General features: G+C 47.7%; 1 protein-coding gene across 1 annotated transcript in view; it reads left to right on the top strand.

The window, feature by feature from the left end:
* Positions 1–9593, top strand: part of LOC307067863 (leucine-rich repeat-containing protein 37B-like) — a gene marked incomplete at its 5' end in the record, with an annotated part of 29174 nt that extends 19581 nt beyond the window's left edge. The window contains 6 exons of the mRNA XM_079725497.1: positions 1641–1954; positions 2360–2464; positions 7079–7128; positions 8511–8565; positions 8647–8789; positions 8899–9593. Coding sequence (XP_079581623.1) covers positions 1641–1954; positions 2360–2464; positions 7079–7128; positions 8511–8565; positions 8647–8789; positions 8899–9001 — 770 coding nt within the window. The 3' untranslated portion in view covers positions 9002–9593. The remainder of the gene's footprint in view (positions 1–1640; positions 1955–2359; positions 2465–7078; positions 7129–8510; positions 8566–8646; positions 8790–8898) is intronic.
* Positions 9594–24722: the final 15129 nt, after the last annotated feature.

The following is a 24722-nucleotide window of genomic DNA, read 5'->3' as shown; positions in this document are numbered from 1 at the left end:
ACTCATAGGCTTAAGTGTGGGTTTTGTTTTCTCCTAAGTGTCACTCAAACGTTGACTGATTCCTAATTTATTTGGCTGTGGACTGACAAAAAGCTGTCCCATCAGTCTTCAATGATCAAAAACAGTCCCTTCTTTTTTGACAGATAAAGAAACATCTATAGGGAATGCAGAAGGATCGTTGATGAAGGTGTTACAAGCCCGGAAGAAGAACAACAGCACCGAGCTGACTACTGAGTCAGAGAGGACGTCCTCAGATAAAAGTGCTGTCAGCTTGTCAGGCTTCATGAATGAGCAGCTGGACTTTAATAATAAAAGTGATATTATCAGTGCACTAAATTACATACTGCCATATATCTCAGAGGGAAATCTAGGAGATGTGGAATCAACATTATTACCATTTATTCAACTTCTTTTTTCAAATATACAAGATGGAGATATGCTGCTGGGCCTTTTGAAAAACAGTACAAGGAGCCCTTCTGTTAAACCTGTACGCAACCATTCTACTAATAAAAATAAATTGAGGAAACTCCATTTTCTGGAAAATTTGTTAGATGCAGAAACTCAAGAAGAAATTGATGGGGTTAAAAAGGAAGAAAAACCTGCCATGCATGCGTGTTCCAACCTTTTAAGTGCCATGTTTAAACGCTACATCTTTCAAAGGAAATTGGAAACTGCCCAACCACAGAAAGACAGCCTAGGTAAGATTGAAAGTACAGAGGAAAAGCTGTTGAGAGTGAACAAGGTCCTCAAGGGCCCAAGGGGCATACAGAAAATGCACCTCAAAGCAGTGGGAGATGAGAGCGTCAGGAGGAAACAGAATGCCCAGCCATCTGTGGCGAACACTGTCGAAGAAAGAAGGCTCAGGAGGCCATCCCCAAGAAAGCTGAAACAGCTTCTCATGGTGCAGAGGCCCAGGAAGCTGGTGGGAAAGTCCTCCAATGCAGAGTCTTCATTCGTAAAGGAACACAAGGCCGCAGGCTTCTCTTCCCTGAAACAGTACTTCAAGGGCAGGCCTTCTGCCTCCATCCCTCCAAAATCCCCATCTGAGCTTAAAAGCAAATCAAAAGACTTATCCAACACTATTCGTGTTTTAGAAGATGCAAAGCCTAGAGTTAGAAATATTAAGGCTCCTGAACTAATCTCACATTCTGGGAAAAAATATATCTTCCATAAAACTCAGTCTCATCGGGTCCACAGAAAACCCAAAGTCAAAAGGATTCGAAAGTTCAGAAAGAAAAGTTCACTCAATAGAATGATGCTTGCAAGCCCTCCATTCTCTGTCATGAGGGATCTCATAAATTCCCCTCCACGAGAGGCTGTTTCACCTTCAAGAGAAGTGACTTCTCAGGAAAATCCTTTTCCAGAATTATTTTCTCTTTCAGACCCTTCTACAGAAAACACTACTTCAGAAAACAATACCGCACAAAATGTTTCTGAAGAAATTATTTCTACAGGAAACTCTACTCTGCCAGGAGGAACCGGCCCTGGAAACACTACCCATAGGAACGTCTCCACTGCACATTCTACTGTTGCTGCAGACCACAGTATGCCAACTGTTCAACACACCAACGAAACACAATGGGAGCACCACAACACGGGCACTGAATTATCCTCTAAGCCCACAGGCTTCACTTTCCCAGGGCTCACATCCCCGGGTGATCAAGTTGAAGCTCAGCTAAACCAGCAGCTACGGTCCCTCATCCCCAACAATGACGTGCGAAGGCTCATTTATCACGTTATCCAGACTTTGAAAATGGACTGCTCGGAGCCCCACATGCAGCGGGCCTGTGCCAACCTCCTCTCTAGAACAGGCATCCTGATGAAGCTTCTCAGCAAGCAGCAAGAAGTAAAGGTGTCCAAAGCGGAATGGGATATGGACCAGTGGAAAGCTGATAACTATATCAGTGAGAGCACAGAAGCTCAGAGTGAGCAGAAAGAGCAGCAGTCAAGTGAGGTGAGGATAACCCCTGACACATGGGACCTGGACTTCTACTCAGTTTAGGACATGCCATTAACGTGCCCAAGCGGGAATACCACGGGCTCCTAGTCTGTATCTCATCTTCAGCCATGAAACTGCCTAAGACAGTGATCTCCCACTTTGCTCATTTAGAGAATGTGCCACTGTTCCTAGGGTAGACGAGAAAAGGACATAACACAAGATAAATTGTAGAAGAAAATGCTAATGATAAGATTAATAACATTAAGTTTGGCTTGTTCTTATAGAAGCTACTCTCCTGAAAGGATTGGGTTTTATAGTAGTTTAAGAATAGTTAGCTGTTGTTTAGAATAGGTTTAAGAATAGTTAGCTTTCATCCCTTCCATGTACTTGTTGTTAAAAAATGGTTATTTATTTTTTTAGCTCATAAAAGAAGTTCCAGGATATGGCTATAACAACAGACTCATCTTGGCAATATCTGTAACTGTAATAGTGACGATTTTGGTTACAATTCTCTGTCTCATTGAGGTAAGGACAATAATTAATTCAGATTCAGTACCCAGAAACTGAGAATCAAAGCCACCTTTCCACCTACTACTACTTGATTCTTCTCTTTAGTCATGAGGACTGAGATACGCTTTGTTCTTTTACTGAAAAGTATATTCCCAGGATTTTTTTTTTTTTTTTTTTTGGCTGCAGTGGGTCTTCATTGCGGTGCACGGGCTTCTCACTGCGGTGGCTTCTCTTGTTGTGGAGTACGGGCTTGAGGCGCGCGGGCTCAGGAGTTGTGGCGCTGGGACTTAGTTGCTCTGCAGCATGTGGGACCTTCCCAGACCAGGGATCGAACCCGCATCCCCTGCACTGGCAGGCGGATTCTTAACCACTGCGCCACCAGGGAAGTCCCCACAGGATTTTTAAAGGAACTCCACTCCCAGGAGATCTCTATGGAATTGGATCCATGATAACAAGCCATTGGACTATTTTGACAAGTTAAGTTTATAAGAAGGCCAGAGTTGACATGATAGTAAAATTTCTTCAACTCAAAAAACTATGCTGATTTGATGTACTCACCAGTCACTCTCATTCTACTGTTGATTTCTTTCCTTGTTGGCTGAAGTGATGAGAGATATAGGATCTCCATACTCATGGAGCTATCAGTCACCCTGGGAGGGCTAAAAGGACATGCCTAAAAGATAAAAGTGTGATCTCGTCAATTCCTTAGGTTTACTTAGCAGCTTTCTTCTCCGGTGTATTAGGAATTGTGCAGATAGTTTTCCATTAAAACACTGCAAGTAAAATCCTGCAGCAGGCTACCCTAAAGTATGTCATATTTAGAGTAGCCTTTTCCTGGAGCTAGCCTGTTTACCTTTTGTTCAGTTACATAATGGTTTATTACTTTTCCCAACAGGCAGCTGCTAACATTAAAAGAGTGATTTTAATAAGCTGACAGTCTTGATTCTACCCTACCACTCCACACTACTTTATTTACCTTTTCTCTTGTAATGGCAGCCCTCCATTCCAGCCAAAGCAACTCCTCACTATACATTAGTTACACCATACCCATTCCTACTTTTGTCTGTGCCTTTGCCCATCTAAAATTCCTTTATTTTGCTTTGCCTGTGGAAGCCCTATGAATCTCTGAAAAGCCAACTCAAGTTCAGATATCTTTCTTCATAAAGCCTTCCCTGAATACTCCAGCCCTCCTGATCCTAGTCCTGTGAGGTTTGTCACCATTTCTTAGGGGCCATAGCAAAGCAGTCCCGTCCCCTCAGAACTCACAAAAGTGGTAAGCAGTTTTTTAAAAGGCAGCCCCCCAAGAGAGAAACACCAAGGTTAGCACATCATGGAGCTGAGCAGAGATGTGTAAGGACCAATGGCTTCCTGACCTATCACACTTGAATAAAACCTGAGATGATGTACTAACTTCTAAAGAGAAATGTGTCTATCTGCAGGAGGGTTGGTCAGTAGTGAAAGCGTAGAAAAGGTGAGGAGAGACCAACATGGGCAGTGCCCATCCTCACATTGCCCGAGAGTAGAGATGGCACCTTAGGCAGCATAAATGAAGAGTCAGGCCCACTAGCCAGGCTGTGCCTGTTGAGGATGTGGATGGATCCAGCTACCTCAGGCCTTCCCATTAAATTCTGGATTCAGCTGATTCCTTTTCTAATTCTGTTTTCACCAAGTAGCCTTCGATTGTGTGATTGTGCTTTAGTGTGCCACGGAGGCCTGTCTCCACAGAAGGTAATTCTCTGATTGTGTAGACACGGATGCCCTGTGTGTAGAACAGATGTATTTCTCATTGTCAAGTAATAATTTGGCATTCTGATTTTTGATCAATCCTGTGATATTGATAAAGTGAGACTGCCACAACAGGAAGACGTGAGTTCTCTCTTGGTGAGGAAGAGTATGATTTCTGAGCCTAGGAGGCTGGGGACTAGCATGGGGTCAGCTTGCCAGTCATTGGCTATTGCCCAGACTGTACCCTCTACATCTCCAGGTGGCATATGGCCTTTTGCTTTTTTAGAATTTCTGGAAATTCACCTTTTTATTGTTTTTAACTTCTACTTAGTTTAACCTTGCATTTGTTTTGTTTTGTTTTGGCCTGCGGGATCTTAGTTCCCCAAGTAGTGATTGAACCTGTACCCTTGGTAGTGAAAGCGAGGAGTCCTAACCGTTATTTCTTCTTCCCACTTATATGATAAGCTTTTTGAGGACAGGGGCCATGCAGCGTTCTTCTTATGGTAGACAATAATGGTGTTCAACGGAAGAGAGATGAGGCGTTATATCAATTCCACAGTGAGGAATAATGTAACTGAATATTTATTTGAAGTAGCATAGAGTTCAGCAATAGACCCATGTGTTCTTAAGACTTTTGAAATGTCATGTTTTAATATTCCAATCAGTGGAAGAAAATGAATAAATGGTGATAGAGTAGCTGCCTAACTATTTGGGGTTTAATAATAGCAGATCCCCATTTTTCATCTTAAATAAACATATTTCCATAAAGGTGAAAAAAGACCACATAAAGAAAATAAAAGCAATATTTTTATAATCTTATGGTGGGAAAGAGCCTTCAGAACCTGATGCCACAAGCAGAGCCTTTGGTATATTCCACCATCTCGTCTGTGACACCAGCTTAGCACTGAGTCATGCCAAGCGTAGGAGGAAGAGTTTTCCATATATTGTCTGATTTAATGCCCACAGTCCTGTGAGGATGATATTACTATCCCTCCTTCATAGATGAAGGAGATCAATGTAAGGCCCCAGTGGCCAAACCAAAAGTAGAAGCCAGTTTCACCCGACTGCAAAGCCTGTGCTCCCTACTCCACTCTTTTGACTCCCTAGGGACAAAAACACTGGAAAGATTCGAAACACTGAAATTCAATGAAAGCTAGTATTTCTTTACTACAAAGAGTTTTTTGTGTGTTTGATTGTTTGGGGGTGGCGGGGTTTGGCCATGCTGTGCAGCTTGCGGGATCTTAGTTCCCTGACCAGGGACTGAACCTCGGGCCACAGCAGTGAAAGCGCCAAGCCCTAACCACTGGGCCACCAGGGAACTCCCAAGAGTTTTATAAGTCATCAAGAAGAAGACAACAGTCCAGGGGAAAAGGGGGCAAGTGCTGTGAAGCGTAGGAGGTATGTTGACAGTTTGCCACCATATCTTCCCGTCCTCTCCTCATGACTCAATGTGGGGTGGGTTTTGTTAGCCAGGCCTTTGTCACCTCATGATGTAAAAATCATCTCCAATATTTTCTTCAAGTACTTTTATAATCTGTCTAGAATTTGTTGTATTTGTTTTCTAGTGTGGTTGAGGTAGGGGATCTAACTTTTTCCCCCTACGTGAAGATCTAATTGTTTTCAAATCTTTCACTGAATGGTTTATTCTTTCTTCCCTGGTCTAATATACTATCTTCATCTGGACTCTATTCTGTGATCCAGTTATCTTGTCCTGTACCAGTACCAATATCACACTGCTTAATTCCACTTGTTCTATAACATATTTTATATCTGGTAGGGCAAGATCCTACTCTTTGACCTTCTTTTTCATACATTTCATAACTATACTTACATATATTCTCTACCAAATGTCAGCTGGCCAGGTTTTATTTAAAAATTATTTTGGATATAAATGGATTGCATTGAATTTGTAGGTTAATTTGAGGAGAATTGACCTCTTTACAACATTCTAGGAGGTTGGTATCTCATGGTATCTAATGGTATCTAATGTCCTTCAGAAAAGTTTTAATATTTTCATCACATAGGTCTTACAAATTTTGGGTGAAGTTTATTCCTAGGTACTTTATGCATTTTTATTGATATAATAAATGGGATGTTTCTTCTGTTTTTTAGTTAGTTATTTGTGTTATATGGGAAAGCTATTGAGGCTTATAATGTTGATCTCTTGATTTTGTATGGAGCCATCTTACTCATGTTACTTCCAATAAAATTTCGGGTGATTCTTTTGGTCTTTTTAGGTCCCTCATTTCATATGCAAATATGTTTGTCTCTTCCTTTACAATACTTCGATTTTCTTATCGTACTGATTCAGACCTCCTCCACAATGATCAATAGTAGCAGTAATGATTGGGCATCCTACCTTTGTTCTTGATTTTAAAACAATGCTTAGGTTTCTGCTAGATACTTTTATTTTCTTTTCCTACTTCTAAGAGTTTTTATTAAGAATTATCGGGCTTCCCTGGTGGCGCAGTGGTTGAGAGTCCGCCTGCCGATGCAGGGGATACGGGTTCGTGCCCCGGTCTGGGAAGATCCCACATGCCGCGGAGCGGCTGGGCCCGTGAGCCATGGCCGCTGAGCCTGCGCGTCCGGAGCCTGTGCTCTGCAACGGGAGTGGCCACAACAGTGAGAGGCCCGCGTACCGCAAAAAAAAAAAAAAAAAAAAAAAAAAAAGAATTATCTGTTGAACGTTATCTAAAACAGTCAATAAAATATATCGCCAGCTGCATGCAAGACTCTAAGTTAGGTACTGTGGAAGAGTCAAAGGATTATTAAACAGGGTAGAATTCCTTTCTTTAAAAAAGTAATCATCTCACTGGGTAGATAAGATTTAAAGTAAAAAGGAGTGAATAAAGATTTGGAAATAGTTGTCATGGATAATCATGATCATGTTTTCTTTCAAAACAGATTTATTCTCATAGAATTGCAAAAGAGGAAGATAGAAAAAGAAGCAGAAGGTAAATATTGGTTTTTGAAAGCAGAATTTTACAACTAGAGGACAACTTAGAACTCATCTATTTCAATTTCCTCACCAAAGGCAGGAAGAATGTTAAATTACCCTAATGGTTTACCCTAATTTATTTATCAGCACAATTAGCTCCCCAGCCCAAGCTGAGTTAGAACAGGACTGGCACACATTCATCTGCTTTCACTAGTCCTTTAAGGAAAGAGGGTGGACAGGGAGAGGTTTTGGTTGTACCTGTTCCTGCTGGCCTGATGCCTGGTTCCTAGGCATCAGGCCAGGCCGGAGGCCTTCTAGGAGGCTCTGGGGTAGGGAGGGCCATGTGGTTGGGGATGTAGGGGCTGGCCTCACTCAAAGCTGACGAAAGGTAGAACATACGAGTCCCTTCTGGAAAGTGGCAAGAAAACTTCCCTTCTCATCCTCCTGTTTTTCAGGCCTCTACTCTCTCTTCCCTTTATCCAAACCTCATAGAATTTTAACCGGGAGAAACTTTAGACAGTAGTTTGCCTCTTCCTATTATAATAAGGAACTGGAGAAAGAGAAAGGGAAAATATCTTGCCCCGTGGTCGTACTGCTAGTGATTATCAAAAAGAAGAGGGCCCCTTTCCACCGAGGACTACTCTACTGATCACACTGTGCTTGGGCTGTGAGCTACGTTTTAGGTCACAATTCAGTAGACACATACTATATGGACATAAGTAGTTTCTGAAACAAACTTATTGTGCACTCTGATCTTTTTCTATTCTATTTGTATTCAAAAAGTGTATTTTGTGTTTCCCTGCTGGTCATGGCCTTTAAACTGATTTCACAATTCACTGACACCTCAGTGACAGCCTGCAGTGTGAAAGCCAGAGAGCTATAGATAACTTTGCTCGTTGGGTTCAGGTGCTTACTTGGTGTGATTCAACTTATAGGATAGAGCAGCCAGGAAAATAAAAGCACCTTCTCCCCACACCCACACCCACACCCCCAGCAAATGCTGCATGTGCAACTAAGTCCGAAGTGGACAGGTGTGAAGCGCATCTAGAGAGTAACGTGTTTCTGCCCAGCGCCGTTGTGCAGTGTTTTCACTGCACGAGGGCACTTGGCCAAGGGCCAAGAAAGGTGAACGGGTCTGAGAATCCTGCCTATACTCCATGCTAAGCCACATGCAAAGGTCTCCCCAGATACACTGGGGGGCCATTTTGGACAGACACAGAGAACTTCTGGAAGGCCAGCATGCATGGAATGATTTTCAAGATCCCGGGTCTGTGGTGATTTTGCTCATTGTGATTATGGACTGAGCTACCCATTTAGTTCTAATAAGACCAGAGATAACACATTGTGAGAGAGATGAAAAATGACATGTAACACTAACTGTGTGTGTTTTCCTCCAAGGGGCTTCTTTCGATTTCTGCTGCGTAAGAGAAGCTCAGAGGAAAGTGAGAGTCAGGTAAATTTGAGGAGGGTAAAGTACTGTGGCCAGAGAAAGCAGGGGAGATGCAGAATTAATATTTCCCTTTCTGTGTTCTAGGAGGGCTTTTTCTGGAGAAGGCAGCCACTTTGGCTTAGGGATGTGTATAGCCCTCTCAAAGCCACACACAAGGAAAACATGGCACAAAAGCTGCACGACAGGGAGTCTTCTGATGAGGATGAGATATTCTATAAGGATGCAGGGTAAATGATAGGGGACAATTTAAAATTCTCATCTAAAGTGAGGAAGTAATGAAAACTATAATTGTTCCTTTCAAAAGTAAAAGCCTTGGCATTATTCTTCTTACCCCAGGGAAGTCATCAAAGCCCCAGCAGAGAAGCTTCTGGCTGCATATTGGATTGATGAAGAGGCGGGTGAGGAAAGTGAGACAGCACACGAGACTGCCACAGAGTGAGCCCTGTTCTGCCTCAAGCCACCTGCAAATGTTATTTTCTAATATTGCCTTCTCAGCATTGCTTGTAAAATACTTATTTTTCTCATATTAAAATGTAGGGCTTCCCTGGTGACGCAGTGGTTGAGAGTCCGCCTGCCGATGCAGGGGACGCGGGTTCGTGCCCCGGTCCAGGAGGATCCCACATGCCGCGGAGCAGCTGGGCCCGTGAGCCATGGCCGCGGAGCCTACGGGTCCGCAGCCTGTGCTCCGCAATGGGAGAGGCCACAGCAGTGAGAGGCCCGCGTACCGCAAAAAAAAAAAAAAAAAAAAAAAAAAGTATAAATTCATAACCAAGTCTAACCATGTGATAAGGAATTAAAATGTAAATAGTTGAATATTTATATACCAATAACAAGGGCCTGCAAGAAGAAGCAGAGCTGAAACTAGAATCCCTCATGGTAGCCAGTACTTCCACAAGAGGAAATGTGGGCAAAGGAGGATGAGTAGAAGGGTGAAGAGGGGCTTGCCTCCCTTCTTTCCCCAGGATCATCCGTCCCTGGGAACTGGAAAACATACCATCCTCAAGGGGCATAGATCATTAAATCAAATAACAATTTACTCTGGTGCTCTCTCTCCTGGTTCATCAAGTACCAGTTATTTACAACCTGCTCGACCTCCTGCCCATAGAGGATCATCTACTTCTGGCCCCTCTCGTACGGTCATTGGGGTTGCGAGAATATTTGGATCACTGGGCCTCCCTCCACTGTGGAGCCAAGGCCTGACTTTTCTCCCAAGTTCTCAAACTCATGTACAAATGTGTACCCTGTCTTGGTAGGGGGGTGTCCACCATTTCAAGCTGGTGGAAATTTCCCATTGGGTTGTTTTTTTTCTTTCAAAAAAAAATCCCAACCCTTGGATAACTAGCAGGCAGGTGCCAGAAAGACAGGGTAAAGAAGAATGTGTGAGAGCAGCCATTGCCCAAGACGGCCCTCCTCAGGCCCTGGCCTCTCCTGACCCCACTGCGGGTCAGCTGTGTGCTGCTCACCTCCCTCCAGCTCAGCCTGGCACCAAACCTAGCCACCTCCTGCCTCACCCAGCACAGGCCCAGGGCTGCATGATTCCAATTGATTATATAATGACAGTGCCACCTGCGGAAGGTGCAAAGGCTCTTCCTCTCCTGCAAAGAAAGTCATTCATCACATTTATTAAGTCAGTGAGAGTTAAATACACGAATGAGTAAAAGAAATTCTGGATGAACAAGATTTGATAATCTACCAGAATGACCACAGATAGTGCTGGTGGTTTAGTAATATGAGGTGAAGAACGGTGCAAGCCATGGGGTGAGAGCACACGGTCCCCCAGAGGATCAGTGGGCCTGGGAGATAGCCCAGCAGGTTCTGCCGGTTGGCTGGAGTTCCAAGCAAAGTGAACTGTCGGTCAACTCTTCTGATTTATGTTTGCTGATGCTGCATGAGAGACATCTGTTGTCTCAGTGCCTGCCCAAAATCACCTCCCAAAGTTTCTTACTGAGAATGAAAAACAAGTGTTTTTCTCTGGGCGGTGACTTCAGTGAGCCAACAAGTATTTACTATGTTTAAGGTGCATGACTAGTACTACTAACAATAGGAAGCAGCAGCGGCTAACATTTACCACTTGCTTGCTTGGTGCCAAGCCCTGGGTTAGGCATCTTATGGTCTTATTTAGCCCAGCAGTCCGTGGAAGCATATCTTGTTATCCTCGTTTGACAGATAGGAAACAGGGTTTAAAGAATGTAGGTAACCTGCTCAAGGGCCCAAGGCCCCATGTCCAAAAGTGTGACTTAAGGTTGGAGCCCAGAACTGTTAGACTCCAACAGGGATGCAGAGAAGTATAAGCTGTATTTGCCACCAAAGGGTTGATAACAATGATAATAATGAGGAGAAGGAGGCAGCTGCTGTTTATTGAGCACCTGCTATGGACCAGGTACAGTACTAGGCACTTTGGTGACACTATTAGGTCACAAGCACGGAAGGACCCCATGCCCGCTCAGACTCTGTAATGAGTGGGGCTCTGATTTCAATAGGAGAGGTGGTCACAAAGACAGGGAGCTGACGAGAAACCAGGGGTAGAAATCCTTGTGCTGCTGGGCTTCCCAAAGTGTGGACCAGGATTCCAGGTAGCTCCAGGTTCCTATTTTGGGATATTTCCATTATTTCAAAGTTGGTACATAAATGAGACTTAGATAATATTTTTTGTATCATACTACCTCAGATTTGTACAAGTTTTTATTAGTCTCAAATGCTACCCTAGCATATTTCTAAATTAAAATTCCCAAGAGTAAGATTCTGCTTTGCCCAGCTTGACCTGGATTGGGCAGTGTTTTTGCCAGAGCCAGAGACTTCATCTGGCCAGCCTGTGAGTGAGCTGTCTCTCCTTGGATCAGGGACTCATTCCTGGCTGTGACCCAGAAGCAGGAGGGGTGCCCAGGGTCAGATGGTACAAAACATGGCCGCCTGGGGCTGCCTCTGTCACCATCTTATGATGGACAAACTAGCTCAGAGCCCAACTCCTTACTGAGACCTGAGAGATAGAAGGGGAGAGGGAGATACAAGGCCAACAGCTACTAAATAATGAAAATTCTGATTCCGATGAAATCTGTCAGAGAAATGAGCCACTTTTTAAAAGATAATGAAATGAGACAATATGTGATAAGGGCAAAAATGATACAGAGAAGAAAATTGTAGGATTCAGAGGAGGGAAGGTTAGGAAACAAGGGAGGGTCCATGAAAAAGGTAGAACTTGATCTGGGCCTGGATTATATGCCAGACACTGTGCCTGGTGCTGGGGAAAGAGTTGGTTAGGACAAAGTCCCTGCTCTTGCGGGGCCCTAAGACTGAGAGGAGGCACAGACACCTGAAGACATATTATACATAGAAGACAGTGTGTTGACATGACAATGGCAGTGTACCAAGAAGTGGTTCAGCTCTTGGTTGGCTGGAAAGGAGTAAATGTGAGGGATGGCTTAGAGGAGGGGAAGAAGAAGAAAGCCAAACAGAAGTTTCTTGGGAGGACGAGATGAAGGAAAGGCATTCTAGACGGAGGACAGTACAGAGGCAAGAGGCATGAAACCTTGGGTGGGCTTGAAGCGTGTGCAGTCTGGTGTTCCCAAGCATGAAGCACAAAGAGAAAAGGGCAGTAGGTGAGGCTGTGCGAGCGAGCAGGGAACCAATCCCAAAGGGCCTGGTCAAGGCACATGGCCTTGACCATACAGAGCACAAACTACAATGTTTTAAACAGAGACATGACCAAGCTTGAGGTTTTTTGTTTGTTTTGCGGTACGCGGGCCTCTCACTGTTGTGGCCTCTCCCGTTGCGGAGCACAGGCTCCGGACACGCAGGCCCAGCGGCCATGGCTCACGGGCCCAACCGCTCTGTGCCATGTGGGATCTTCCCGGACCGGGACACGAACCTGTGTCCCCTGCATCGGCAGGCGGACTCTCAACCACTGTGCCACCAGGGAAGCGCAACCACTGCGCCACCAGGGAAGCCCAAAGCTTGAGTTTTATAAAGAGTACTTTGATGGTGGCCTAAAAGTAGAGAGGCCGAGAGGTCAACTTTGGTGTTTAGACCAAGTAGGACCTGGGAGAAAATGGGGCACCAGACCAGAGGTTATGATGCAACTGAAGAGCGTGTATGGTGGATACACATGAGTGAGAACTGAAAGGACAGGAGCTTATGTTCAGAGAATGAAAGATTGTACTTTTAAGATTTTTTATGACAAATTCCAGATGATGATAAAGTCCAAATGTAACCTGGGAATGGAGATCAGTGAGGTGTTGGGAATCCAGAAGGTGATGAGAAATAATTCGGATAGTCCTGGACACTCATTCCTTTCCCCTTTCAGTAGCTCAGCAAAAAGCTAGCTCAGCAGGTACCAGCGAGCTCAATGGAAAAAATAGGCTCCCCCTCCTACTGCGACCATTTCTGTCACCAAGCAGTTGCCACTGTTAGTAGTATAGACGTTCCCTGCCTCACCATCCCTGTAACTGTGACACACTCCAGGCTGGCTCCTCCTCTACGGGAACTCTGGTCACGGGACACACAATCCAGCTAAGTCTGGTCTAATCCCCTTCTCTGAAAGCTTGGGAGATTGAGTGCACTCTGTTCTGCTTATAAGTTCCCCCCCGAACAATAAAACCCTCCTGTATATTTGCACAGTAGGGGGTTGAGGAATTTCATGCCCAGGAAAATCTGTGGGTTGTTGGCATGGCAAGTATTGTGATAGAGGAAAAGACCTGGAGCCTAGGACCGAAGTCCCCGACGGTTACGAGGGCATCCAAGTCTGTCTGGTTCAAGCCCTGAATCAGTGTATTGATTATCTGGTGGTATGTAACAGATCACACCAAAATAGTGGCTCAAAACAACAATAAACATTTATTCCTCACAATTTCTGTGTCAAGCCTTTAGGAATATCTTGGGCAGTTGTGTCTCTGGGTCTCTCATGAGGTCCTCAAGATATCGGCCAGGGCTGCAGTCATCTGACGGCTGGACTGAGGCTGCAGGGTCCACTTTCAAGATGGTTCACTCCCTTACCTGGCTGCCAGGGTGGTGCTGGTTGTTAGGGGGAGGCCTCATTTCCTCCCTGCATGGGCCTGTCTGTCCACCTGCTACTTGATTGAATGTCCTCACCACATGATGGCTGGCTTCCTCCAGAGGGAGCTGTCCAGGAGAGAGACAGAGGTCATTCCTCTTATGGCCTGGCCTCAGAAGGCACATAGCACCGCTTTGGCCACGTAGCATGGTTAGAGGTCAGTCACTCGTTCCAGCTCACATTCAAGAGGAGGGGATTGAGACTCCACCTTTTGAGGAAAGAAGAGTCAAAGAATTTGCAGACATATTTTAAAACTACCATAGACAAGAAAATAGAAAGCACTCTAGATATTTCAAGCAAAAAAAAAAAAAAAAAAAAAAGCCAGAAAGAAAGAAAGATTATATCCAAACAGTTGGCACTTATCATTGAGGGGGCTAATGGTGATGAAAGCTGGGGATTGGGGCATTGTAGCACTAGCCTTCAGGTTACTCCACCACAGCTGCTTTCCATAGACTCAAAACTGCTGCTCCCACTCAGAAGTCAGGAAACTTTGGGAAACCACTGATGAGGTCATTGCAGCCCCAAAGCCCCAAGGGTGGTGGCTAGATGGGGAATGTGGAGTCTGCTGCAGAGGAGGAAAGAATGATTTCCATCTGCTTTCCACCTTCCAGATTTCACACAAGTAATTTTATTGGCAGAACCCTGCTGTCGAGGGGATCTGTGAAATATGGTTCCCAGGCTTCTAGCACCTGCAGAGAAGGGGGTAGAAATGGGTGTCAAGAGCCAACCAACACTTTCCAACATGCGTCCGTATACAAGTATGGTGAGGAGGCACCACCTGTACTTGGAGAAGTCCTGGAGCCCCACTCCTTTTTTTTTTTTTATAGGCTTATGGGTGTCCAAGGCTTTGTAAAAGGAGGGTGGTGTCTACATAGAATAACATGGTGGAGAGCTAGCTGAGTCACAAATCTGGAAGGTGTCACTGTAGTTGGGCAGCAGGTGAGGTACTGGTTGCTGGTGACATGCAGTCAGCCCCAGAGGTGACTGGAGAAACACCTGGAGTTGATCCTTAGTTGGTCTCTGGAATGTTCTCATTGGAATGAAAGCTGGGTAGACTGCAGGCAGTGCAGCCTTGGAGAGAACATAGCTGCCATTCAAAAGGGCTGCCAGAGGAAAGGTGTCCATAGGGAAATATCATTTCTCAAAATATGGTCTGTGGACCTCGACACTCAAACATCTCTGGGATGCTTCTTTAAAAGGCTGATCTTGGGACTTCCCTGATGGTCCAGTGGTAAAGAATCTGCCTTCCAGACTTCCCTGGTGGCGCAGTAGTTAAGAATCCACCTGCCAATGCAGGGGACATGGGTTCAAGCCCTGGTCCAGGAAGATCCCACATGCCGTGGAGCAACTAAGGCTGTGTGCCACAACTACTGAGCCCGCGTGCCACAACTACCGAAGCCCGCTTGCCTAGAGCCCGTGCTCTGCAACAAGAGAAGCCACTGCAATGAGAAGGCCGCGCACCACAACAAAGAGTAGCTCCTGCTCGCTGCAACTAGAGAAAGCCCGCGCGCAGCAATGAAGGCCCAGCGCAGCCAAAAATAAATTTAAAAAATATATATATAAATATAAATAAATAAAGAATCTGCCTTCCAATGCAGGGGATGTGGGTTCAATCCCTGGTCGGGGAACTAGGATCCCACAGGCCACAGGGCAACTAAGCCCACGCGTCACAACTACTGAGTTCTCACGCCTCAACGAGAGAGCCCGTGTGTCACAAACTACAGAGCCCACGCGTTCTGGAACCTGTGCCACAACTAGAGAGAGAGAACCCGCTCGCCACAACTAGAGAGAAGCCCGAGCCCCACAACAAAGATCCTGCGCACTGCAACAAAACGATCCCACGCGCTGCAACAAAACGATCCCACATGCTGCAACTAAGACCTGACGCGGCCAAAAAGTAAAGAAAATAAATAAATAATAAATTAAAATTAAAAAATAAAAGGCTGCTCCTAAATAAGTAGAGAAAAATAAAAGTGTAGTCCTGGACACACACACGCCCCCCCCTTATCAAAAATAAACATGCTACTTAAAGTGGTAAAATCAGAGTTCAATCAATAATGTACAATTGCAGTGGTAGAGGGAAAGAGACCATCATGAACGGAACTCAACTGCGACTGGTACAGGGGTTTTAAAGGGAGGATGAGGGGATGAGGAGGGGGGAGGGTCTGTCTAGTCAGAGAAGTGAGAAGGGGAGGGGGGGTGGTCATGTGAAACCCAGCTGTGCTGGCTCACTGACGCTTCTCAAAGTTAGGCCCCTACCCTGTCCCAGAAGCTGGGAGACAAGGGCCCTATCTTTAGGTGTTGGCTAGAACAAACAGCAAATCCTTTAGGCAGCCTTGAGCTTTTTTCAGGCAGCCACTTTAAGGAGGGCTAGGGTCATCCTAGAGATGTGGTCTGAGCTGTTAGAAACTATGTTAGTGTTTGTTGAAGTCTTTATAGGCCAAGGTTGGATCTAGAGGAAGGCTCAGAGGAGCCCGGCTAGAGTTTGGTCCAGCAGACAGTCTGTCACCCTCCAAACCCACGTGCCCACCCGTCCTGAGTCAACCTCAGAAGCAGAGGGACCCACTTTAACAAGCCTTGTTACGCTCACTGAACTGCTGAGGTGTGGAAGGAAGGCGGGCAGGGAAGTAGGGGCTGCCGAGGTTCTCTGGCTTCTTCGGGGTCGGAGGTGAGCCTGGATTTGAGGGTGGGAGAGGCCAGGTGCGAGGATGACTGGGAGGCAGACTGGACTCTTATCTTGGACACTGGACGGCTCCCCCCACCCCCCATGGAGGGCAGGGCCTCTCACTCCTGGGGAGCACCAGGCCCGGCCAGTTCTGGCCCCTGAGGTCCTGGTGAGAGTGAGATGCTGTTGACACCTGGAGGATGGCAGTGGAGCACCAGTTTGGGGACATGGTGGGGAGCACGCCCATTCAAGAAGAGGACAGGTCCCGAGGCCTGAAAGAGAAGCGGAATCATGGTTCAAGGTGAGGCCTTAGGTGCTGGACGGTGATGTTGGAAAGAGGGTTTGGCGCCACACTGTGGAATATTTCGGTAAGACTTCGATCTGTGAATAATGTGAAGGCTTCGGATGGAAGAGGGTCACACGGAGAATGGTGGAGCCGAGCCACCAAACTAACCCTGGACTACTTAACCAGATTCTTACACGAGAGATCAATAAATGTCTTTCTTATTTAACCCACTGTTGTTTAGGGTCTCTACTGCAGCAGCTGAACTTATAACCTAATAAAAGAGTGGGTACATGTATTGGTTAGTTATTGCCACAATAATGCTATGTAATAAATCCATCCAGAAATTCAGTGGGTCGGAATAACGATTCCCATCAGTCTGCCGTTTGGCTGGTACAGCTATGGTTTAATGCTCTGCTGGCTGGGTCTGCTGTGCTCCTCATTGCTGGTCTGTGGATCAGCCAAGGTAGCTCTTTTCCATGTGTGTTCATTCTGGGGCCCAGGCCGAAGAGGCAGCAGCTACCCAAGAGAAGCATACGGGGGCAGGCATCATCAGGCTTCCTCCAGCTGGGCACGGAACTGGCACACTCTCATTTCTGCCCATTCCATGGGCCAAAGCAAGTCACATAGCCAAGACCCAAGCCAGGGGACTGGACAGTACACTCTGCCCACAGTGAGACATGGCGAAGTGTATGGATGCAGGGAGGGATGAGGAATCGGGACTAATAATTCTATCTGTCCCAGGATGTGGCTGAGTCTTGGTTTGGGATGTGTGCAGATGATTGTGATTTTATTCTGCGTCAATAAACAGCAGCCATAGGACCTGTTGGTAAGGATATTCCTGGTTCTGTAACAGAAGTAAGTGTGGAAGGAAGAATGCACACCTTCCACTCTTTCAGGTGTCACCTCTAAATGGAACGTTGTGAAAGACAGTGTCCATCGGTGTGCAGACCTGAACACTGTTCTCTATTAGGTGAGGAAGGCTGACAAGGCAAGAATCATATCTCCTTCCTCCCCAATGTCTAGTAGCAGGCCCTGCCCCCAGTGATGACTCAGGAATATTCTTCAGTGAATTTTAGACCATTTCTTCATTCTCCCCATATGATTCCTTGTGAAATATAGACCGACCTCCTAGAGGTCAGCACAAGATGCTATGTATTGGCCCCATAAGCTGCAAAGGGACTATGCCAGTTGGAGCTGAGTTTTTTACCCACATCAGCCTCACATAGGGACCTCACAGAAGAAAAGGTTTGTACAGGGTAAACATCAAAACAGGTTAGTGACTGTCTTTCTCTAGACTCCATTTGACACTGGAAAGAGACTCATTGCCTGAAATATCCTAAGAGGAAGGCTGTTTAAAAGCACAATCCTAGGGAGTTCCCTGGCAGTCCAGTTGTTAGGACTAGGCGCTTTCACTACCTAGGGCCCAGGTTCGATCCCTGGTCGGAGAACTAAGATCCCACGATCTGTGTGGTGTGACCAAAAATAAAAATAAAAAATAAAAAATAATTTTAAGAAAAAGCACAATCCTAGTTAGGGATCCACGTGGACTTAAAAACAACTTTAAGAACAGTGAGATTCATCATCAGAGCCCGCATGGCTCCACAAAGCCCCTTGGCCCCTCTCATCATGTATTTGTCCCTGTCACCGGGGCAGAAGCAAAACTGGCCCCAGATGCTCTCCATTCATTGTTGCCTTGCCCTGCAGACTTTTCACCCTAAAGGAGAACCACTTAAGGGGAGCCATGATTAACCCTAAAGAATGCCACCGTCACCACTGAATTCCAGGCACAGGGTATGAGGGTGGAAAGCGTATTTTAGGGCAGTGACTCATGGTAAGTCGTAGCTTCCAGTCCCTAAAACGGACTATTCAATGTCAAACTACTCAGGCCCAGGCCGGTAAAAGTGGAGGGGTGGGGAACGCAGCATTCTTGAGAGATGTGTTGGTTATGATGCACGTAAAAGATTTTAGAGCTTTTTATTAAAAGTGATGACTTCTCTAGGCTGGGTAAGGGATTGCCTTACTGGATTACGAGAGCAGGTTTTAAAAATAAGGCAGACTGGGCTTCCCTGGTGGCGCAGTGGTTGAGAGTCTGCCTGCTGATGCAGGGGAAGCGGGTTCGTGCCCCGGTCCGGGAGGATCCCACATGCCGCGAAGCGGCTGGGCCCGTGAGCCATGGCCGCTGAGCCCGCGAGCCATGGTCGCGGAGCCTGCGCGTCCAGAGCCTGTGCTCTGCAACGGGAGAGGCCACAACAGTGAGAGGCCTGCGTACCGCAAAAAAAAAAAAAAAAAAAAAAAAAAAATCTACGTTTTTCCTGAGAGCAGGAGGGAAGCTCTAAGTTAGGCCTCGGCTCTGCCCACCGGGCTACGCTGATGCCCTGGGGGAGGCAAAAACGGGGTAGGCGTTGGTCCCATTTTACAAGTGGGCAACCTTCGCTGAAGGAGGCCATGTGTCGGCCCCAATTCTACGCAGATAGTGCTGCGGCCAAATAAGGTCAGGAACCCAGAAGCCAGGATCTCGTCTGACGAAGACCCTGCGAGAGGCAGGCAGTGAGAACACACTCCGCCCGGAGTCTGTGGCGTTGCCTCTCTGCGCCCAACAGAAATGCGTGGATCGCGAGTCTCCCATATCTTGTCTCTGCTCCGGCTCTGGGAACCCTGGGGCGTCCGAGAGCGCTGGCCCCGCCCCGCGGTTCCTCCGCGCCCCGCGATTGGCTCCTCGGGCCAGGGCGGGGCCGGACGCCCAGTCGACGTGATGGATGGCGTCAGGCGCCGCGGGAACCGCTTCCTGTTGTCAGTGGTCCGAAGGCCGCAGCGTCCGGTCGGAGGCTTAGGGGAGGCAGCGGCCGGGAGTGCCCCCGCCCCCCTCCCCACTCCGTTTGGTGAGTTAGGGGTCGGGGGCGAGGCGGGCAGCAGAGGGGCGGCGAGGCCGGGACGGGAACAGGCGAACAGGGAACAGCAGCCCTCTCCGTGATCCCAAACCCCTGGTTACCTTGAGACTGTCCTGCTTCAGAGTCCTTACCCTTCCCAGCCCAAGTCCCGCGCCCCACTCCAACTAGCCTTCGGCCCGCACTGCCGCTGCTGGCCTCTCCCCTCTATTTGCCACTCGTGACCTGACCCCAGCCCTTACCCCCACCCTCCCACCGCCAGTCTTGCGTAAATGCAGGCTCACCCTTGACCTCCCTGTAGCCCACTTCCAACCCCGACCTTGGCCACATCCCTCCGCCTCCCTCTAACACAGCTCGTCTTCACTTCTCAACCCCTTTGGCCGTGCTAGTGCTGCACACAGGCCTCCTCGAGACCCACCATTCTGGTTTGCCCTTTTCGGGATCAGCTTTCTTATCCGAATCTCCCACACCCCGCTGGTCAGCTCCCCAAGGTCTGCCCCTCCTGAACACCCCACCTCTGTCCCACTCTCATTTAAGACCCACCACTAAAGTAGATGCCCTGTTGAGCGCACCCTTTTCTTTTTGATAACTCTGATCTCAGCCCTATCCCAAGTCTTACATGTATCTTGTCCTCACAGACTCGACCCCTAACTTCCTAGCCCACCATATACTTCCTTTCCATCTCCAACCATCAGAGGACACCCCCATCCCTAAGTCTTTGCTAAACCGCCCCCAACTCTTGGTGCCCCAGTTACTACCACCCTCAGCCAATCTTGTTAAAGATGAGATCTCCTGCCCTTTCACCTCTGCTGTCCCCACCTCAACCCTACACCCATTTTTCCCTTGACCCCGTCCCCATTCAATCTGAGAATTTAGTGCAGAGTCCCCTGCCAACCCCACCGGCTGCCCCTCAACAGCCAAATTTAGGTGCTTGCTAGGAGCCCAGCAGTTAGAGACTGAGCAGCTTGATGGGTGCATGCAGGGCCTCAGGTGGTAAAAAAAGTGTGGAGAAGTAGAGATCCGCCCTCGGATCAGGGTCAGGGATTTTTTTTCCCGGGTGTCTTGTCCCCTGTACCTGCTCCCAGGGATTATGGATCTAGCATTCATATTAAATGACTTGTGCTACTGCTGGAATGTTGGGTATCGCCCACATACCTGGAAGGTGAGGAATGGCCACTCACCTAGCTCACTCATAGCCTGGGCCAGTGGAAGCCATCACTTCCTTTTGGCTGGTTTTCTGGCCCAGGAGAAACTCAGGGAGTACCACTGTGTGACTGGTCACAGAACCACGTCCATGTGTGTTGTCCTGGCACTTGTAAAGTACCCTCCTCACCCAGTGTCCCTCCCGGCTGGAGCTGACAGCAGACCTGTCCCAACGCTTAACACAGGGAACACAGTGGACGCCAGAGATGATGTTACATGTTGTGAAGAGTGTAGGTGAGAGGGTTCCCAGGAGGCTAAGGCGAGTACAGAGGCTGTTGAACCACTTCCTCTTTTTGCAAGTGCTGAATCTTTGAGTTTTGGCCATTTGGTTACCCATGAACATGGGGAGTTGAGATATCTGAGTAGCTGAGGCAGAGGGACATTCCTGGGGCACCCGGGCCCCAAGCTCAGCATTTATCATCTCCTGGGCTTTTAGGGCACACATTCTCTCCAAATTCTAGTGACCTGGCTTCAGAGGGTTGACCGTTTGGCAGCAATTTTTTTTTTTTTTTTTTTTTTTTGCGGTACGCGGGTCTCTCACTGTTGTGGCCTCTCCCGTTGCGGAGCACAGGCTCCGGATGCGCAGGCTCAGCGGCCATGGCTCACGGGCCCAGCCACTCCGCAGCATGTGGGATCCTCCCGGACCGGGGCACGAACCCGTGTCCCCTACGTCGGCAGGCGGACTCTCAACCACTGCGCCACCGGGGAAGCCCTGGCAGCAATTTTAAAGGGCCCCAAACAGGACCCGTTGTCTTTGCTTGCCTTTTATAGTCTTGTTCCTTTGAAAGTTGAAGCTCTCCCTTCAGTATCCCCCCCCCAAGGTGCAATATATCAGAGTGGTCTCAGCCTGCTGGCAGGGTGATTTAATGAAAGGAGTTCCATCGTGGCTGAGAATTGTATACCTCAGCTTTCTTCGGTCTGTGAAATGGAAATAACCTGCCCCTGAGCCTTATTTTTGTTTTATTCTTCTGTTCATTCAGCGGGTAGTTTTTGAGCACCACTGCGTGCTCTGTGTTGTTCTAGGCACTAGAAATGTAATGGTGAATGAGTTGAGCAAAGTTCCTGTTTTTAGTCATTCAAAGTTTGGTCCTTGCTGGAATCCTAAGGATGGGACAAAAATATGGGGGAGATGGGTGTTATTTTTGTTTTTAATTTTTTTTTTTTGCGGTACGCGGGCCTCTCACTGCTGTGGCCTCTCCCGTTGCGGAGCACAGGCTCCGGACACGCAGGCTCAGCGGCCATGGCTCACAGGCCCAGCCGCTCCGCGGCATGTGGGATGCTCCCGGACCCGGGCACGAACCTGTGTCCCCTGCGTCGGCAGGCGGACTGTCAACCACTGCGCCGCCAGGGAAGCCCGAGATGGGTGTTTTTGAATGGAAGGAAGGAGGGGGGAAAGAAAGATACCCCATGTTCACTGATTCACATTTCTGGGCTCACTCACTAGCCTTTGGTTTGGGAATCACAGACGTTTCTTGCCCTCCACCTGGTATCCAATTGCTTCAAAGATGCAGTTCCCCCAGCACACTCTCTCCATCCCCCGCCCTCCAGGACACTTTTCCAGAAATCCAGCTTTTTTCAGGTGGGAGGAGGTGCAGTTTACTCAGCATGTCTGAAAGATCAGCTGCCTTTCTGAATGAGAAGGTAACTTTGTCATTCTTTTCCAACTGATAACTTTGTCATTCTTTTCCAACTGAAAACCATGACTCATCAACTGGTACAGCAGCTGGATGGCTTAAACGTCAGGCTGTTTGTTCTAACAGCCCGGTACAGGATTGGATTCAGGCTGTAGAGAGGAGGCTGTTGGGAATGGCTGAGAAGTCTCTAAGGAGAAGAGGTTGCTGTTTACCTATGGATGGAGTGTTTCAGAAGCGGGGAAGCCAAGCCATCCATTTCTTCTTTTAATGTAAGTCTCATATAAGCCATTCTTTTCTTTTTTTCTTCCTTGGTCTCTGGAAGAAGTGAAATTGGACGTTTATAGAAGCCCAGGCAGTATAATAAAGAAAAGCAACCAGAACAATTCTTTCCTGTGTGTTGGAACATTTAAGAAAGGACAGCTGTGAAACCTGTGTACCATGGGAAGGACCTAGCCTCAGCTGGTTGGGACTACAGACCTGATGGGTAAGATTGTTTCTTGTTGATTTTAGCCTTATTTGATAAAAATGGAGCTTTCTGAGTACTAAGTTAATTATTACTTAGTCTATAAGTAATCAGTTTGCCTGAAACTCTTGGAACCAGAGACCTGAGACAGTTTGATCTGGTGAAGTCTGACACAAGACTTAGAATGAGGAAACCAGACAGTTTTGTCCCTTACCTGGGGCTCTTTTCTTCTGAGCCTTAGTCTTCTCCTCTGTAAAACGGGGATAATCATCCTTCTCGCACAGGATTGTTTTTTGTTTTCTTAAATTAAAATTTATTTATTTTTGGCTGCGTTGGGTCTTCATTGCTGTGCGCGGGCTTTCTTTAGTTGCAGAGAGCAGGGGCTACTCTTTGTTGTGGTGCATGGGCTTCTCGTTGTGGTGGCTTCTCTTGTTGCAGACCATGGGCTCTAGGTGTATGGGCTTCAGTAGTTGTGGCACGCAGGCTCAGTAGTTGTGGCTCTCGGGCTCTAGAGTGCAGGCTCAGTAGTTGTGGCACACGGGCTTAGTTGCTCCGTGGCATGTGGGATATTCCCAGACCAGGGCTCGAACCCGTGTCCCCTGCATTGACAGGTGGATTCTTAACCACTGCGCCACCAGGGAAGTCCCCAGGATTGTTTTAAGAATTAAATGAGATTAGAGAAGCTAGGAGAGCCATGTCAGGATGGATCAATACTTAGGGGGAGAAGTAGACTTCTCGTGGTTAGGAGTTGCCTAGAAGGCAGACAGAAGTCACCTTTTCTGCTAAACTCCACCAGTAATGTTTGAAGAGCCCTTTGGTAATGTTGCCCACGTTCTCTCCTTAACTCTTTTTAGCCTAGGTCTCCTTGCAGCCACGCCTCTCTTTGCTTTGGTTTTTGGTGTCAATGAAGACTGTTCTGAGGACAGGAAGTGAAACCAGTCCCATAGGAAGGTGCACTGGGGGTCTGGAGAATGATGGAGTGCTGACCCAGCAGTCAGGAGACCCAAAGCCCCCTTATGGTTCCGTCAGCAAGTTCTCGTGTCTCCTGCCCCCTGACGCATGATGGAGCAGACCCACATAGGTGGGGTGCTTTGGCTTCTTGCAGAGAAAGTTGTGCCCTGAATTGTGGCCCGAACCCCAAAGCCTCAGTCCTATTTTGTGAATTGTCAAGTGGCCATTCTCCTTCTGGACTCCTCTAAACCGTTGTCAGTCATTTTGTGGCTTTTCTGACTCTTGGTTTTAGGGGGCGATTACGTGTCTCCGCCTGCTCTGACCTCTCAGCATCAGTTTGCTGTGGGTTTTTAGCAGACCCTCACTGGGCTGGAGCACCCACTTACTAACAGGCCTCCCTCCTTCCCGTGAATATTATTTTTGGTTAATTAGTTAATGAGGCCTTAATGGATCCAGGCTGTTATTCAGGTTGTTGAGGCCTAAGCCCTTCCGGGCCTGGCCTGTGGCTGAGGGAAAGGCAGTTTTGCAGCTTGAGGCTCTGTCTAGAAGGGCAGGCCGGAGGGGAGGCCTTTGGCTGCTGGAACTGCTGAAGGGGATTGGAACCCAGGGTCTTAGAGCCAGAGAACCTGGATTTGGCCTCCTGGGCTGCCCCAGGGTGGCCTGGAAGGAACATTGTCCAGAGGGACTGTCTGCAGCACATGTCCCCTTGTCTGGGGCGCTGGTAGCTGGAGTGTGGAGGAGGGCCCTGAAGAATCCCTGGTAGGTGGGAGGGGGATGAGGTGAGGGTGAGGTAAGTCAGACAAGGCCTGAGGCCGGGGGCCCGTGTTCTGGGGTCTCTCACACCCTGACCAGAGTTGGCTCTGCGGGGGCCGCCCGCCACACACCTCCCTCCCTCTGCGTGTCCTTACTTGGAGAGGTTGGCTCTGGGTCCTGCTCACCCACTGCCCACTCCAGAAGCCAGGGATTGAACCAGAGCAGCTCCTACCATTTAGGGCCACTCTGCCTGTCTCATCTCCAAGCGTCACG

Source organism: Hyperoodon ampullatus (genome assembly GCF_949752795.1).
Source record: "Hyperoodon ampullatus genome assembly, chromosome: 19".
Classification (NCBI taxonomy): Eukaryota; Metazoa; Chordata; class Mammalia; order Artiodactyla; family Ziphiidae; genus Hyperoodon; species Hyperoodon ampullatus.
The sequence above is the reverse complement of the archived record's forward strand: the minus strand, read 5'-3'. Positions and strand labels throughout refer to the sequence as shown.